The following is a 17,899-nucleotide window of genomic DNA, read 5'->3' on the forward strand; positions in this document are numbered from 1 at the left end:
TCTGAGTGGGAATGGGAGAGCAGGCAAGGACAGGGAGTGAGGGGCCCTCCCAAAGCCAGGACCACCAGGCTGAGGAGCTAGCCTTTATCTGGCAAGCCCTGCAGTGGCCTGGCCTGAGGCTGGGGATGTTCCTGCCGTACCCTGTCCCCATTTCAACCACAGCCTCAGGGTGGAGGGGAGGGAAGTGGGGTCATGACTTGAGACTTCAAAGTACTGGAAGAAGTCACATCTGGGGTCTACCCTAGACACCAACGCATCCAAGCCTCAATGCACAGGTAGGGAAACTGAGACCCAGAGAGGGGAGGGGTCCTGTCTAGGTCACACAGCCAGCCTGTGAGGCCAGGGAGCAAAGACAGGACTTTCATGACTCGTATCCCAACCTGGCTCCCAGAGCTAAATGATGTGTCTCCTGGATCCAGCCAGGGAGTGGTTATAGGAGAGACTCCGTGTGTGTATGAGAGAGAGAGAGACAGACACACAGACACACAGCAGAGCTAAGAGCCAGGGACCCACAAGGCACCATGACACCCACCCACCCTATTCTACTTCATTCCCTTCTGCCTGCCTGCAGTGAGACCTGCCCCTCTCTTCCAGAGACCTCCCTTACCTCTGCCCCAGGCCTTGGTCTTACCTCTCCTCTGGGCCTGGCCTCAGTTTTAACCTACTTGTCTGACCTTACCTTCTTCCACTCTTCCCTACATTTTTCCATTCCAGCAGCAGTCCTCCATGCTCCCACCTGAGGGCCCTTCAGTGGCTGTTCCCTCAGCCTGGCATGCTCCTCTCACAGGTGTCCACACAGTTCACTCCCTCTCCCCCTCAGATCTGTACTCAAAGTCAACTTCTCAGTGAAGTCTTTGGTCTTTACAGCCCCACACACTTCCTGTCCCTTTCTCCTGCTTTTCCTCCTTAGTATGTATCACTAACACACTATGTTTTGCACAGAATGTCAGCTCTATGAGAACAAGAACTCCAGTTTCTTTTTTGTGCCTATATCCTCTGCACCAAAATGGTGTCTGGCATATTGTAGAATTTCAACCAACTTCTGCCAAGAAAATGAAAGGGGTCTGTGCACAGAAACACTGTGTGACCATGGTCGGGGCTCATCTGAGCCTAACCCTGGAATCAAAAACTGCAGGGTATTACGGGCAATGAGCCTAATGCATGTCTGTGGCAAAGCAGTAGACAGCAAGCAGGTTCTGGATAGACCCACTGACTGCCCTACCTCCAAGGCCATCTCCTAGGGACATGGGGATGACAGAAGTCTAAAGAGGTCTGTTGAATGTGACTGTACGGCAAGGTAAGTACCTGCTCCCCTACTGATGGGCATACTGATGGGCATTTGGCTTTGTTTCCAGGCCCCGTGATCACCCACCTTGTGCCCCTCATTCAGGTACCCACTCCCCACCTCCCAGCTATGCTCCCAGGACATTGTCCACTGACCCTCCTTTGATATCTACACAACCATGACCTCCCCAATCTCTATCTTCAACTCTTCTGAACTCCAGACCATATAAAAGACGTAATAGTTTATTGTGCACTTACTCTGTGCCAAGCACTATTCTCAGCGTTGTACGTGTTTTGTTTTATTTCATTGAATATCCACAGCGACACAAATGGTAGGTGGTATTAGATCCATTTTACAAATGATTTAAAGGAAGCCCAGAGAGGTTAAGTAACTTGCTCAAGATACACACTTCTTGCCCCCAAGTCCCATAGGCAACTCAAACTCAACATATCCATGATATAACTTCTCTTCCTCTCCAAACCAGTTTGTCTGCCATGCATATTCTCAGGGGGCATATCTCCAATGCCCCAGGCCCAAGCCAAAAACTGAAATCAGCCTGACCCCTGCCAGTCCTTACCCACTTCTCCCAATTTAAGCCCAAGCCGTATAGGCTTTACCTCCTCGGTATCTAGTGAATCCTCTTTCCCCCACCTGCTGCTCCTCCTGGACTATTGCCTCTCACCATACTCCACCACAGGCTCCAATCTTCCCCTTTCCCAGCAGCTTGCACACTGCAGCTCAGGGAAGCTTGCTCTAAATCTCATGTCACCATGTTCCCATCTCCAGAAGAAAGCCCAGCCTCCTTGCCCCGGTCTCCTCAAACTGCAAAGTACAGCAAGCAACCCCAGAACAGACAACCTTATCCTCTATTCGCTCTGCCTCCACCTCTGGAAAGCCATCCCTGACCTCTGCTCCATGCTGGGCTAGGATCCCCCTCTGAACTCCACAGCCCCCTCTCTGCCACTTAGCTCCTTCCCCATGATTACCTATCCTCATTAGACTGTGCTCCTTGAAGGCAGAGACTCAGCCTCACCCTCTTCAACATCTGCAGTGCCCAGGCAGGGCCTGCACACAGGAGGTACTCAATAATTGCTGAAAGGCTGAATGCACAAACAATGACAGGAACCATGGGTGATGCTGCCTCTGAGTCCCACAAAGCAGGATAACTCCTGCTCCATTCCGGAGTGAGTGAGGATGCTGGCTGTCCCACCTCCAGCAACCTCTGTGCCTGTCCACCTGAATCCCATGAAGCCATTTCCTATCTCTGTACCTTTTCTTTTTTTTTATTAAATTTTTAAATTTATTTATGATAATCACACACAGAGAGCGGGGGGGGGGGGGGGGGGGCAGAGACACAGGCAGAGGGAGAAGCAGGCTCCATGCACCAGGAGCCCGACGTGGGATTCGATCCCGAGTCTTCAGGATCGGGCCCTGGGCCAAAGGCAGGGGCCAAACTGCTGCGCCACCCAGGGATCCCCTCTCTGTACCTTTTGAAAGAACTTCCTTCTTTGCATATTCCTTCTGACTCTGGATTTTCTTGGTGTGGGAGAGCTCTGGCACCAGGAGGAGGAGGAATCAAACCCCTTACCTACTTTCAGTCTACATTAGGCATTTTCAAGGCGAGGGGTGATTTTGCCTCCAGGGGTGAGAACATGGATTTTTGGAAGAAGATGAAAAAATCTTACTCTTTTTTGTATAATGTATTTTGTATAAAATAAACAGATATAAGTATACCTATGGTATTAAAATATGTGATTAAGAAAGAAAATGGTGACTGGGTGACGGGCCCTGAGGGGGGCACTTGATGGGATGAGCACTGGGTGTTTTTCTATATGTTGGCAAATTGAACACCAATAAATAAATAAATAAATAAATAAATAAATAAATAAATAAAATAAATAAATAAAATGTCTAAAAGGCTTCTGAGGGGAATAATAATGGAAAAAAAAAGGTTGAGAAACTCTGATCTATATGCTTGGGCCTTGTTTTATCTGGTCCAAGGACTAGCTAGAACTGAAGGAGAGTCTAGAGTCCTATCCTAGGGCAGCTCACCCCCAGCTAGCTGTTTTCCTTTCCCCCAAAACGATCCCTTCCCTACGCTAGGCCTGAAAAATCCACCATTCTGTGTCTGGCATCCTTTAATCTCCTGTTCCTACTGAGGCCGTAGGTTGTCTTCCCCCATTCTCTCCCAGGGTCGCCCCAGCTCCCAAGGCGGGAAGGAGTTAGAGACCTCTCAGCTCTGTGCTCCAGCCCTGGGCTACTGCATAACCATGGAGTTCCTGGAAAAATCCAGGAGGGAGGCCCAACCACAGGAGGCACCCAGGAAGTGAGGGTGCCACTGTGTTGGACAAGGCTTTCTTTATTGGAGTGGGGGGATAGGGTCACAAATAATCTTACTTAGAAGTAAGCACTTAGAAGTGCTCTAGGTGGATGGGGTCACTTAAGGGTGGGACAGTCTGGGCTAAGGGTCTGTTGGCGGGAGACACAGAGACAGGGGTGAGGGAAGAGGTCATGGATGGGATTTGCATGGTCTTGGGCAGCACGGGTATTCTGCGGTCTTCATACACCATGGAGTTCTCCAATGTCTGGGGCCTCTGTGTGATGCTGGAGCCAATGAAGACCAAGTAGATGATGCCACCTAAGTAGGCACCTAGGAGCGGTGCCACCACCGGCACCCACCACCAGTCCCGGACCCTGCAGGCAAGAGGCAGAGGCCTGCTGAGGGGGCTGATGCCCAGCACAGCACCCACATCCAGTCAGGCTGAGACAGAGAGTAGGGCCTGAGTCTAGAGGAGTGACCCCCATTCTAGCCTAAGAGTTGCCCCTGAGCCTGCCCTGGTCAGCTTCAGTCTGATTCAGGGCCAGGGCTGATCTGTGGCAGGACTGACATTCAGTCCAAGAGCAGCATCTGCGTCGGTGCTGATCAAGGGGAAAGAGGGGATCCACACCTGTCTCCCCAGACCATCTGGGAGTTTGGCAGGACTCTAGACTGTGCTGCTTCTCACATCACCCTCCCCCCCTCTGCATGCAGGGGACCCAGAGAAAACTTGCAGGAATGGGCTGGGCAGGGCAGTACCTGAAGACCTGTATACCCCAGCCAGCAATGTAAGTGAAGAAGCGGGGAGGCAGGTCCCGGGATGGGTTCATGGCATAGCCTGTGTTCATGCCCAAGGACACTCCAATGACAATAATGAGGACGCCAATCACCAGGGCCTGTGTCCCTTGTAGTGCTGGGTTGTTCTCCTTGTCCGTGATGGCGAAGAGACATAGCTGGAGTATCCCTGTCACTATCACCTGGGGAGCAGACACCGTGGCAGCCACCTGGGGCCCCTAGCCAAACCACAGCTTCAGCAGTGCCCCCAGCCCCAATCCACTGGCAGATACCTCATCCAGAGTTCTTGTCCCTTCTATTGTGAGGACTGCCTGCTAGATGGGGAGGGTTAAGGAGGGGAACCCACACTGGACCACTGACCTCATCCAGGAAGCCCATCCACAACGTCAAGCGGTCAGGAAGGTAGGTGGCAAAAATGTTAGCGGTGGCTGTGGGACCAGTCACTGCCAGATGTCCGCCCGAAAATTCGATAATGGCTGCTGTAGAGACACAGACTGAGTGTGAACCTGCCACCAGCTTAACCCCACTGGAGCCCCAGGATTAAGGCTGTAGGATCCAGAGGTGGGGAGCACCTGTAAGGCTCTCTCCCAAATGTTTTCACAGACCAGGATACTAGGGTTGGATCTTCCCATTTTTCAGAGGAGGCTGAGGCCAGAGATGGACAACCCAGGGCAGGACACTTACAGTAGAAGAGGAGGTAGATGGTGGCAGCAGCCAGGAAGGAACCCAGAAACTGACCCAGGATGTAAACAGGAAACTTCTTCCAGGACATGCGGCCTAGTGCACAGTTGGTGAAGGTCACGGCTGCATTCATGTGGGCCCCTGAGGGGAGGGGCAGAAGTGTCAGAGGTGTGAGAGCAGAGACAAACAAATAATATGAGAGCAACAATAACAATAATAATAACAGTATTTATGGAGTAGATTCATTTAATCCTCATAAAGACCCACAAGACAGAGACCACCATTTCCAATTCACCATTAAGGAAAGTAAGAGACAGAGAAATTAAATAACTTGCCTAAGTTGGCCCAGGTAGTAAAAATGGGGGATCCAGGGGAGCTTATGAAGATTCTGGGCAGAGAGAGTCAAAAGAAAGGGGTTCAGGGTGTTCTCCCTCCCCTCAGGCCAGTAAGGATGGTTTCAAGTGGACTTGGAGAAGGGGCTGGCTGGAGGTAAGCAGGAAGAGCCTGGAGGGGACACCTGGCCCTGCTGATCAGATGGGGCCCGGGCTCACTCACCAGAGATGTTCCCTGCCACGTGCACTCCCATGGTGACTCCAAAGCCAAAACCCAAGTTGACACCGAGGTAGCTCCCAAATCTATTTCCTAGAACCATATGTGCCACAGAGCCAAGGCCAAACACCTGCAAGGGAGGGCCTCTGAGAGGACTACCTGCACAGAAGCCCCAACCTCACAGGAGGCCTCAAGCTCAGTTTGGGCTCCTCATCCCCATGCCCCAGGCCACCATACATTGTCTTTGGAGACCCTCTGCCATTCCCTCCTTCTCCAGAAATTGTCCTGACTTCTTCAAGATGTGACCAGGGAGAGCTGAGTGGGGCTATACAAGGAGCTGGGAGAGAAGCAGCACCCACACCCCTAGACCCCAAGCCCACCCAAAGTTCAGGGTAGGAGGCAGGGCTTCAAGGAGGGCATGGCTGGTGCGGATTGAACCCCTCAGAGTATCTCACACTTCAACCTAACCTGCAGGAAATTTCTTCAAGGGATTGCCAAACTTCTGGCCTGGACTCTGCCAGAACCCCGCTCCCTATACACACAGTGGCCCTGGGAGCCCAGTGTGGTTCTACCCCTCTTGCCTTCAGCAACATTTCCATTGTCCTCAGCTGTCATTTCTGAATTTCTTGTTCTTGCCCATTCGTAGCTGCTGGATCACCTCAGAAGATCCCCCCGCCCACCCCCCGGCCCCAGACCCTCTTCACAGGGAAATTAGAGGCCTGAAGCTAGGCCCTCACTCAACCTCCCACAGCTCCCACCGGAATCAATATCCACCTTCCCCTTCAGCTCTGGTTCTGGTGCCCAGGCTCTCCATCCCTCTCCAGTCACCTCCCTCTTGCCTGTATCTTCCACCCTCCCCTTGACTGCTCCCACAGACTCAGGTGTCTTCCTTCTTGCCTGAGCCCAGCCTCTCTGTCTAGCTGTGGACTCCTGGACCCCCCTCCCTGTGTGGACCTAGCTCTAAGAAAGAATACACTGGCTGGCTCCTTGATCCCTTCCCTTGCTCTCTCTCTACAATCTGGCTCTTGCTTCCACATATCATGGACATCAAAGCTCTCCCTGAGGGCTCCAGCCTCCTAATTTCCTAATGGTCCCTTCAGACTTGTCTTACTTTGCTAACTTAGACCTTTTTAACCACTCTGTGCTTCTGGAAGGTCCCTTCTCTTTGGCCTCCACATCTCTGTCTTTCCTGGTTTCCTCTTACTTCCACAGCCTCCCTCTCTATAGTTTCTTCCCACATTTTTCTTTCTTCATCTGTCTCGTGAATATGGATGACTCCAGCACTCATTCCTTGGTGCCTTTCATGTCTCTCCCCAGTCACTCTTCCTCGGCCTTCTTACCACGTCTATGGCTTCAGAGATGCCTGATGCACTAAAATTCCCAAAACCTCCACCTAGGAGCTAGATCCCTATCTTCAAATACCTACTGGGAGTCTGGGTTTTTCAAAGACTAGATCTATGGGTTTTTCAAAGGCTCTCTGTTGAAAGCTTACCATCTCTCAGAAAATGTGATCCTCATCCTATGTTCCCCATTCCAGCTGTCCAAATTTGAGCTTCCTCACCCTCATCCTCCACACCCAACCAGCTCTGCCTGCATTCTATCCAGATCTTACCCACCCTCCTACTTGCAGCCAGCGTGACCTTTCTAACAGAAAAATTTGATCATGTCTGCCCCTTGTTCAAACATTTACTGGCTTCCCTCCATTTCTAGGATAAAGTCCAAACTCAGTAGGCCACAATTTAAGACCCTGTATAATTTTCTCTCTTCTGCTTCCCAGTTTCATGTCTGCTCCAGTGTGCTCTATGTTCAGCAATGTTATTACAACTAAACACTAACAACCATTTATTGAGTGTTTGTTGTATGCTAGACATTTGTAAGCAAGTTATATCTATCACCTCCTTTAACCCTTACACCAACTTATGCGTTAGGTGCTCTAATTCTCCCCATTTGATGGATTGTTAGCCAAGTCCTAGAGAACCTGACTGGCTTGTCCAAAATACACAGCCTGCATGGAGGGAGTCAAGGTTTTAATGTAGGCAGTCACTTTGTCAAACAATTCAAACCAAACAACATACTGCTCCCTGCATGCCTTGTTTTCTAATGCTTCTGTGGTTTTGCGTTGTGTTATTCCCTCTCCTTGGAATACCTCATCTCAGATTCTGAAAAATCAATATTCTAAAGCCACATTAAGATGGCACCTCCTTTGAATATTCCATGTGCTTTAGATATACTGTCTCTGAGGGACCTATAGATGTCGGGGCTGCTGGAAATAGAAGTCTAGATCCATCATCCAATATGATGGCCACTAGCCACATGCAGCTATTAAGTACTTGACATGTGGCTAGTCCAAATTGAGATCTGCTCTAAGTGTGAAGTACACACCAGATTTCAAAGACATAGGAAAAAAAGAATGTAGAATGTCTTATTAATAATTTTATACTGATTACCTATTGAGCTGGCAATATTTTGGATATATATATATAAATACAATAATTATTCAAATTAATTTCATCTATTGCTTTTCACCTCTTTAATGTGGCTACTAGAAAGTTTTAAATTACATGTGCGGCTCATATTGTATTTCCCTTGCACATCTCTGTTCTAGTGTTTTTGAAGAAGGAAAGCTGAAGAATTGTGGACATGGGGGCAATAGATAAAGCCATCAAGGAGGATGAAGGTGAGATGATGGTCAGCTGAGGGCTGAACCTAGAGCTGCACATAAGTCGGTGTTAGAAACTCTGGCTGGAGCAGGTGTTGAAATGGGAGAGGAACAAAGGAAGAATGTGCCTGGAACACCAAAGAGAAACAGAGTTTCCCAGGAGGGTGTGGTCCCCACCATCACATGCAGCCTCTGGGTCAAGTGCATAAAAGCCTGAAAAGCATCCCTTTGGATGTGACCATCCAGCAGTCCTTAGTAATGTGGTGAGCACTACATCATCAGGCTATAGAAACAGAAATTAGGTACCAGAAATTGAGAGGTAAGTATGTGATGAAGAAGAGTTGAAAGGGGCAGCCCGGGTGGCTCAGCGGTTTAGCGCCGCCTTCAGCCCAGGGTGTGATCCTGGAGACCGGGGATTGAGTCCTGCCTGCTTCTCCCTCTGCCTGTGTCTCTGCCTCTCTCTGTGTGTGTCTCTCATGAATAAATAAATAAAACCTTGGGAAAAAAAAAAAAAAAGAAGAGTTGAAGGATACCACTGTAGACATCTCTTTGAGAACCTGTCTGAGGAGGGAGGGAGGAAGAGCGTGATAATTGAAGAGGCTCAAAGGGGGAAGGGAAGATGTTTTGCGCTGTGCCAGTTTAAGTAGAGAGACTTCATTTTTTTTTAAATTTTATTTATTTATTCATGAGAGACACAGAGAGAGAGGGAGGGGCAGAGACATAGGCAGAGAGAGAGAAACAGGCTCCATGCAGGGAGCCCGATGTGGGATTTGATCTGGGATTCCAGGATCACGCCCTGGGCTGAAGGCAGGCACTCAACCGCTGAGCCACCCAGGCATCCCAGTAGAGAGACTTCAGTATGGTAAGGTTGAGAGAGGGAGAGGCTCTCCCTCAAAATGGAACAAAGTACCTGGGTAGACTGGAGGGTGGGACTGGTACAGGAATGGAGGGTCCTCCGTGAAGGAGGAGCCTGCCCTGGCCAAGGAGGGGACACATGGATGCACAGGTAAGTGGAGTCTGGTGCTGCAGGGTTAGGTGGGTGAGCCAGACGCAGGAAGCCTGCCTGATGGTTTTCTCTGGTAAGCTAGAAATCCAGCCATTTGCTGATTTAAAAAAAAAAAGGGCAGAGTACAAGGCAGCCTTGAGAAAGTTCGAGAACAAGTCAGATAGTCTCAATAGGGTTGGGGAGAGGCAGCTGAGCAAGGCCATGTAGGTCCCCCAAGAACACCAGGACAAGTGCAGGGAAGCCCAGAGGCAGACTGGCTTAAGGCCAAGGGTAGGATGAGGCAGGAGAGGACAGGAACAGATGAGGCATTGGGGTGGAGAGTGAGAACAGGACAGCTGACAGGCTTGAGGAGGGTTGGGAGGTGCAGGGGCTGGAGCACACACAGAGAGTGCACATTTCCAAGTAGGAGCTCAAAACCATTTACTAAAAATAATGAATGAGTGAATAAACCCCTTATGACCTCCTGTGTCAAAGTTGCCAACTGGCAGCCCATGGGCCAGTTCAACCAGAACACATGTTTTGTTTGGGTAAGTTGGTTTTGACAACCAGAAGTTTCAGCCTCTCTTGGAAAATCAGAAGCTCGGGCAACACCGGCCTGCATTCCACCCAGTGTGGCAGCAGTCAACTGGAGCAGTGGCAAAGATGCCTTTGCACAGGCTGGTACTCCACACTTAGCCACAGTTCCCTCTGCTCTGAGTTGACTCTCTGGCCCCCACAGCATGTAAGTTTGCAACTCCTCTGTTTCTGGCTCATGTCGACAGCTGGTTTTCCAGGCCTCTAATGGCCTAGCCCCTCCTCTCCATGGTCAGTGAACGTGGCCCAGCCCATTCAAGTCCCAATAGGTACGAGGCCAGCCCTGAGCACAACACTCTGGAGGCTGTAGAACGGAACAGAGTAGAACAGTCCACTTCCCTGATCCTGGCTGCAGTAAATGGGGCCCAAGGTCACACTCGTTTTTCTGACAAAATCTTCCCCCTGATGACTGAGCTTCCTGTAACTGAAAAAGCCCCCAGTTCTTGTCACAGGCCCAACAACTGAAAGTAATAACACAATGTTCTATATGAGCTTATACCTCCCTGAGTTCTTTTATAAGTAGTGTTATTCCCCTTCCATCCTCACAACAAATCCGCCAGCAAATGTTTCTGTTCCTATTCCACAGATTGGGAAACTGAGGCCCCGAGACTACTAAAAGCCTGAAAGTTAGGGCCTTACCTCAGTTGGGGGAGAATTAACAAGCCAGAGTGTTGTGAATCCTGCCTTAGCTAAACTAAGGGACAGAGTGTAAAGAGACTAAGGGTCAAGGCTGTGATGTTAGATTGGAGTGGATTTAATTTTAACTTAAAATGTCATCTTGGACAAATAACTTTGTCTCATAGGGGCTCAGTTTTCCCATCTCTGAAATAGGATAATAATAGAACCTCCCTCATAGACGTATGGATTTGCTGTATGGATTTGAGGATACTGTACAGGAGGTAGTACCTCCTACCTCCATGGTTCCAAGGTTTAACAGCCCTCATGAGGCTGGAATGTCTTGTCATAAATGAATGACTTAGCCCTGGATTAAGGCTGGACACCATCCAGTTGCCATCCTTACAGCTCAGGAGTCTAAACAGTAGGGCAGGTAATGGGGAAAGGGAAGAAGGCAGGAAGCAGGGAGGGGGAGCAGTCGAGAGTGCTTATCATGACAAGAGACCACCACATATGTCCCACACGTATACTGGGTATCTGCCAGCTTGTTGTGGCTGTTCCATTTATCAATAAGGAAGCTAAAGTCCTAAACAGTTAAGATACCTGTAAAAAAGTCACACCTCTAGAAGATAGCAGAGACAGGATTCAACCAACTCCACAGTCCATAAAGGTCCAATTCAACATGCTAAATAACTGAGAAGACAGGGGTGGTCTCAGTGGCTCAGATGGTTGAGCGTCCAACTCTTAGTTTCAGCTCAGGTCATGACCTCCATGTTGCCAATCCCTACAGACCCTTGCCAGGAGTCACTTTCTCTGGCCTGTCTGCAGCCTCCCACTGCTGACCACTCCCTCCTGGTGGACCCACCCTTCTATCACAGGTCTCTCCACTCTTCTCCTCTCACTTTTCTGGCCACTCCTCCTCAGCCTTCTTTGTGTGCTCCTCTTCAGGGTTCTGTCCTCAGCTTTTTTTTTTTTTTTTCCTCTCTCTATACATTCTCACTGGATAGTTTTATAACCACCATCCATAGTCTGATGAGTAAAATCCTTACTTCCAGCCCAAGTCCCTTTCTTGAGCTCCAAACCTCTATATCCAATCTCCTAAATGTCTCCACTGGAACTCACCTGATCACAACCAAACTGACCTCACTTCTCATTCTGCAGAGGGCCCGGGCTCCAGCACCTACCTCTCATCTACTGCTTGCAAAGCCTCAATTCTTCCACAGCTCCTTCAAATGTGAGCTTCTTCTCTATCCCTGGACCAGTCATCGCCATCTCTCTATCCTAGGTCAACAGCCTCCTAACTGCTTCCCACCAGTTCTGCTGAGGCCCACACTGCACCCCAAACCGCCTTCTAAAATCTAAATCTGAACACATCACTCCCCAGCTTGAAAACCTTTAGCGTCTCCTCATTGCCCTCGGTATTAATTCTCAAAGCATGACGCTCAATGACACTTCTCTCTAATCTCTGTATTCTTAGTTTCCCTTCTCACCACTTCCAGCCATGCTCCCTGACACCTGTGCCCCATCCCATGGTTTTGTTCTGCCCCCCACATAGTATGATCTCATTCTCTCCCAAAAAAACAGCCAGAAAGAGCTCTCTTCTTACTTTCCTGTGTTTCCCCATCAGGACTCCAGGTCCAAGGCTGAAGAATGGATAATGTGACTCAAGGGTCAGTGGTGGGGAGGGGGTCATGGATTGCTTTCACTGAACCCCACCCTCCTGGGGCCCAGGGGTTCCTGACCTTTCCTCAGAGCCCGCCCCATCTGTGTCACCTACCACTCACCATCATGACATACGTGCTCATGAACTCAGCCAAGAACTCTCGCACCATATCCTTCTGCAATATTGCTTGCATCCTTGTTGTTATGGGCGATGAGACCACCTTGGAGCCTCGGATGGACCTGGAACAGCAGCCCAAGCCCCGTGGGAAGGAAAGAGAGTCAAGTGCATTCGCTGCCCATCACCCTTTAACTCATGGCCGTTAATGGGTAACCCAGAGGTTACCCACACACACCTCCTCTTGCCCAAGGCAGCTGGTACAGCTGGGATCAGAGACAACTGAGAGCCACAGGGGTGTGGAGCGGGACTGGTGCTAGATGGCCAGGCTTGGTCCCTTCTTTTCGGAGGAGACTGGACCAGTGGGAAGGGTACACTAATGAGGCCATTTTGCAGAGGGGGCAGTGGGGAGCTGGCAAGTGCCATTTGAGTGCCAGTGAGTCTCAGAAGAGAAGCAGATGGGAGAGGGCAAGCAGACAAGTGGAGCTCAGCTGTCCCTCTGTCCGTCTGCCTGCCTGCCTATCTGCAGGATCCAGGCTTTGGGAACACAGGCCAGGCATCAAGCAGGACCTGTTAAAAGTGAGGCACTCTGCAAACAACACAGGGTGTGGCAAAGTCTGCTCAGAGCTCTATAAACACGGAGGCCTGACACTTGCATCAGGTTCTGCCAGAGATGAAGGAATCTGCAAAGTGCATGGGGCTCTGTAGCCAGGTTGACACAAACAGACTTCGGTGTGTGAACAAATGAATGAATGAACAAATGAGAGAGAGGGTGGAGGAAAGGAAGGACTGGATCTCCCACTCTGTTGTATGCTCAGTGCCTAGCACAGGATCAAACACAGAGGTGCAAGATATATTGTCCAATGAATAAAAACTGGGGAATTCGTCTGTCATACCCTCCATTAAATCCCCAGAACCTTCTACAGGGCCTGGCACATGGTATGTGCTTGACAACTATTTAGTAAATGTATGGTTGAATGGATAGATAGACAAAAAACTGAGTTACAGGCTCCATCATCTGCTGGGAGGGGAGGATAGAGAGTTCTGGTTTGGGGAAGGAAATGGGGTCTGGAGGCTGAAGAAGAGGTGGAAGGCGACAGATACTATTAAGTGTGGCCTTGGTACTTGTTCAGACTGGTGACCCTCCCCTGCTGTATACCCAAAGCTGACACCAGCCCCTCAACTACCTCATTCTGGTAGGAATAGCGACAACACTGCCCCACCCCATCCCAGGCTTCCTGAAATCTCCCCGACCTCACAGCAGCACAGAATAAGCAGAGGGAGTAAGAAACGTAAATCAGACCTGGATAAAACACCTTCCACTTTTCTGGCTGAGACCCTATGTGTAGTCTCACCTACCCTAGTGCTTGCTCTCTCCTTACCCCAAGGAAACAAACCAATGGCTGACCATATGGAGGGGGATATAGAGTTGCCCAGATAATTTACTGGCTTCCATCCAACTCCAGTTCCCATGCAGCATCATATGCCCCTATGGCCAGCCTCTCAGCTATGAAGAAGTGCCTGTGAGTACCCTGAGGCAGGCAGGTACCCATGAGGGTCCTGGCAAAGTACCACAGAGGCAGTGAAGAGGTGGACAGAGCAGAAAGCCAAGGACACCAAGAGAGTTTTCCGACTCTGACCCCTTCCTTCTCATCACACAGCAGACAGGACACAGTAAGCAACAAATAACCACCAACCAGCCACTGGTCCAAAGATTTATCAAATATCAAATGGCTGCTATGTTCAAGCACTGTAGCAATGAACATTGTCATGATCCCTGCTCTCAGGAAGAAAAGCAATGGAGCTATTGTTGTAAAGAGTGAGGAGTGTTGCCACAGGTGAAGGGTGAGTTCTACTGGATTTCAGGAAGGAAACAAGTCCGTTCCCAGAGGAAAGGATAGGAGGGTCTCCCACGGGAAGGGAAACAAGTTGAGAATGGAAGGCTGGGCAGATGAAGGAGCATCAGGGGAGGGGTGGGAAGAGGGCTTGCCACTAAGACAGTGTGTAATATGTTGACAAGCTCCCCAAGGATGGGTCAGCCAGAGAGGAGAGAAAGTGGCATGAGGTGGGCGGAGAGGGGCACAGGGCCAGATGGCAGAAGGCCTCATGGCCCATGTTAGAGAGTCTGAACTAGACCCAGAGGGCCAGGGGATTCAGTGGAGGATTTAAGCAGGAGCACTGCCTCCTCTATGGAGGCTGGGATGAGAGAACAAGGGTGGGGGTATGGCAAGCAATTAGGAAGCTTCTGCCAGAGACTGCTCAAGTGGTGATAGCAGCCTGAGCCAAGAAGGTGTCATGGAGACAGCTAGAAGACAGTAAAAATGACACACTTGGTATTTGATTGAAAAGAAAAATAGAGAAGGAAGTCAGTGATGACCTCAGGTTCAGGAAGAGCAGCAGAATGACAGATGAGCCCAGGAGAGAAGCTGTAGGCTTAGGCAGGACCATGAGGAACCCCTCTCACTGTGTGGAATTTGAAGAGCCTCCTAAACATCTAGGTGGAGATAGGCAGTAAAACAGAGGCAGCTGGTCATGTCTTGTCTAGACATACACATCCAGAGGTCATAGGTGGTCATTTGATCCCTGGCAGAGATGAGACAGCTCAAGGAGAGGGTGTAGAATGAAAAACTGGCCTACAAGCCAAGAAGCTAATGGTAAACCACATAATTATCTAAGTAATATCTGCTAACCAAGGAGCAACTCACCAACCAACCCTTCAACTAACAACTCACCAACCAACCCTTCAACTAATTAATTAATCTAGCAACTTAGCTAACTGATGGACTTTCCTGTTCACCAGCTCATTTAATTATCAATCAATCAACCAACCACCTATAAGCCAGCCATGCCCCAGCCAGTAAGGTATACAAACCCAGTCTCCACCCTTGGATCACTCCATCTAGTGGATCTGATAGATAACAGCAGCAACATCAGAGGCAAGAAGCCAGGGGTGGGAGGTGAGGCCTGCAGACTTCTGAAGGGTGGGCAGGTGGTAGCCTAAAGTGCCTATGGAGGAAGAGAGAAGTGGTGGAAAGAATGGTGGGAGTGAGTACATTCTAGATATTTTAGGAGATGTGACTAAATATGAGGCATGGGAGACAGAAGTGTCAAGGACACTGGCTTGAGCAATGGAGAAAGGGATCCTTGGCTGACTGAGAATACAGGAGGAAGAAAGGGCTTGGGGTGTGAAGGATGTTTTTAACTGGAACTGAGTTGCCTGTGGGACATTAGTGGGTCTTTGGAGACAGTGTTGAAAGCCCCAGAGAGTCCAGCACAAGGGGAGCCATTAATTCTCTCCATCCAGGAGTGCATAGATAAAAAATATCTGTGGAGCTGCCAGGCAGCAATGAAATGTAATAAGCAAGTATATTTGTGTGTTAGAGGGTAGTATGGTGCACCTGGGTGGCTCAGTTGGTTAGGCATCTGACTCTTGATTTCTGCTCAGGTCATGATCTCAGGGTTGTGAGAGCGAGCCCAGCATGGAGCCTGCTTAAGATTCTCTCTTTCCCTCTCCAAAGGGAGGAAGGGAATGAGAAAAAAAAAAAAGAGAGAGAGAGAGAGAGAGGGAAGGAAGGAAGGAAGGAAGGAAGGAAGGAAGGAAGGAAGGAAGGAAGGAAGGAAGGAAAATAGTATGGCCTATGGGGAAAATTAGAGCAGGGAAAAGGCAGTTAGGATGAGCCTCACTGAGAAGATGACAGACATGAGGTGGTGAAGGAAGAGCCTTCCAGACAGAGGGAAAAATCACTAAACGACTCTGAGTATGTTTGAATGAAAGGAAAGGTCAGTGTGACTGGAGAGAGAAAGAGCAGGGACGGCATGGGGGAAGATCAGAGAGGAAACCAGGACTAAAAGGCAGGGCCTTGGCCATTGCAAGGACTTTGGCTCTTATTGTCCCTCAAAGAGACCTGAGCTCATGAGGGTGAGAGGCAGCGAGTTCAGTTCAGTTGAGCACCACCTACATAAAGGCAGTCGGAACCTACTCACCAACTCCTTGGCCCTCACCCAGCCTTTCTGAGCATCCCATCACCCCAGGGCCCAGGCGGAAGAGCCCCTTCCTCTGGGCCTCATGATCCAGTGGGAGATGGGAAGGAGAGGGGCTGGGGGCATCAGCCATGAGGGAGAGGCTGAGAATAGGGCAGGAAGGGCACAGGGGTGCACTAGGGGGTTGGGGGCCCGGAGGCTGGAGGAGGAGAATGGGTAGGGTACTTACCGCCTCTTCCTATCTGATTGAGTCATGTTCTGTCCTTTGAGATTTTTAGATGCTGTGGTGCCAAAGAGAGGTCATTAGGGCTGGGGGGCACAGAACTTGGCCCCACATTCTCATCAGACCTCAGCCTCCCAAGGGATAAGCCACAGGGACAGGTCCTGCCGGTTCCAATCTCCCAACCGAGCCAAGCTAGCAAGGAGGGGTGTGGATGTGCTTCAGCCAATGGGAAAAGGCCCTGGAGTCCCACCCCCTCTACCCATGCTGGCCTCAGGACCCCGGACCAGGCCCTTCACAGGTCCTCCTGACTTCCCCAGGTTGCAGCCCAGCCTCGGACAATGGAGATGCCTACAGCCTCCCCTCAGTGGCTCCACCCTCACATATATGGGTATTACTGCCTTTAATCTAACTTCAAGCCCCTTGCTGCTCACTTAAATTCTGATTTTCCAGGCCCTTTCCCTTGTGCACGCGTGTGCACACACACACACACACACACACATACATATACACTGAGGTCCTGAGAATTCATTTAGTCCATAGCTCTACCTCAGAACAAAGTCTGCCCTCTTACCTTTCCTGAAAATTCCCCAGTGTATTCCTATTGTCCATGCAAACGGCCACTCAGAGGTAACCCTTGAGTTTCCCCTTCCTGTGAGCTCCCCTCGCTACCGCACATCCCTAGCCCTGACTGCAGAACCGTGCAGCCCCAGCCCCAGCTTCCCATTCTAGCTAAGCTAGCCATCAACCCATCTTTCTGATCTGCATGACTGGCCTGGTCTGAGCGCCCTCCTCCTCCCCAGGCCAGTGCTCTCCTGACAGCCCAGCCCTATACACCCTCCCAACCTCTGCTGCACTGCTCTCAACAGTAAATTTACAGGTAAGGAAACTAAAGAACAAAGTGTGTGACATGCTTGTGTCACCCAGCAACTCAGGACTAAAGCAGAACAAACATCCTGGCTTTCAACTCTCAGTTGGGGTTCCTTCCCCAGACAGTCTTATAGTCATCTCCCCCTACAACATGATCCCCAGGAAGTAGCCCTCTGAGGCCTGAGCCACAGGGAAGGACCCCTGTCCCCAGCCCTGCCTGGAGCCCAACTTACTCTACTGAAGTGTCTTGTTTCTCAGTGTTCACTTTAGGCACGCCTCAGTTATAGCAGGTCTTGGTCTTGTTCCTCTATGACTGTCCTGGGCTCTGGCTGCACCCCCAGCAGGGACTCCACTGTCCCTGTGTCCCCAGTCTAGAGCCTGCCTTTCAGCCCTCTTCGGGGTGGCCCCACGCACTGCTTTGCTCTGCTCCTCCAGGGCAGAAGTCAGTGGGGCAGGGGTTTGGCCCCTGCCACTTGGGCCAAGTCCAGACACACTGCCTAAAATAGCATCCTTTCTCCTGCCAGCGGCGCCACGGAGACTAGGTTCTGAGGCAGCCCTTGTGAGGTCAGAG

At 50.3% G+C, this 17,899-nt stretch overlaps 1 protein-coding gene across 6 annotated transcripts; it reads right to left on the reverse strand.

Annotated features, from left to right (window-relative positions):
* Positions 1-3,626: 3,626 nt before the first annotated feature.
* Positions 3,627-17,896, reverse strand: AQP7 (aquaporin 7). Of its 6 annotated transcripts, none has more exons than XM_072841668.1 (9): positions 17,562-17,896; positions 16,468-16,519; positions 15,130-15,263; positions 12,265-12,382; positions 5,634-5,757; positions 5,082-5,219; positions 4,758-4,876; positions 4,362-4,579; positions 3,627-3,979 (listed from the first exon to the last, which is right to left on the reverse strand). In XM_072841668.1, exons 3-9 carry the CDS (start codon positions 15,186-15,188, stop codon positions 3,697-3,699), a joined length of 1,059 nt encoding a protein of 352 aa, XP_072697769.1. In that variant the 5' UTR covers positions 15,189-15,263; positions 16,468-16,519; positions 17,562-17,896; the 3' UTR covers positions 3,627-3,696. The 6 variants fall into 6 exon arrangements, with proteins under 6 accessions (XP_072697769.1, XP_072697772.1, XP_072697773.1 ...); XM_072841671.1 differs by having other exon boundaries at positions 5,136-5,219; positions 17,562-17,869; XM_072841672.1 differs by lacking the exon at positions 15,130-15,263 and having other exon boundaries at positions 5,136-5,219; positions 17,562-17,869.
* Between the last annotated feature and the right edge of the window lie 3 nt (positions 17,897-17,899).

Source organism: Canis lupus, chromosome 10 (assembly GCF_048164855.1).
Source record: "Canis lupus baileyi chromosome 10, mCanLup2.hap1, whole genome shotgun sequence".
NCBI classification, from domain to species: Eukaryota; Metazoa; Chordata; class Mammalia; order Carnivora; family Canidae; genus Canis; species Canis lupus.

Excerpts from the sequence above, each read along its gene's own strand:
- AQP7 (XM_072841668.1), bottom strand. The coding sequence starts at position 15,188 with ATGTTGCTGCTGTTATCTATCAGATCCACTAGATGGAGTGATCCAAGG. Across the intron at positions 12,383-15,129 it reads GATCCAAGGGTGGAGACTGG|GTCCATCCGAGGCTCCAAGG; the intron begins GTTTGTATACCT and ends CTGCTGTTCCAG. Across the intron at positions 3,980-4,361 it reads TGGGGTATACAGGTCTTCAG|GGTCCGGGACTGGTGGTGGG; the intron begins GTACTGCCCTGC and ends TCTTGCCTGCAG.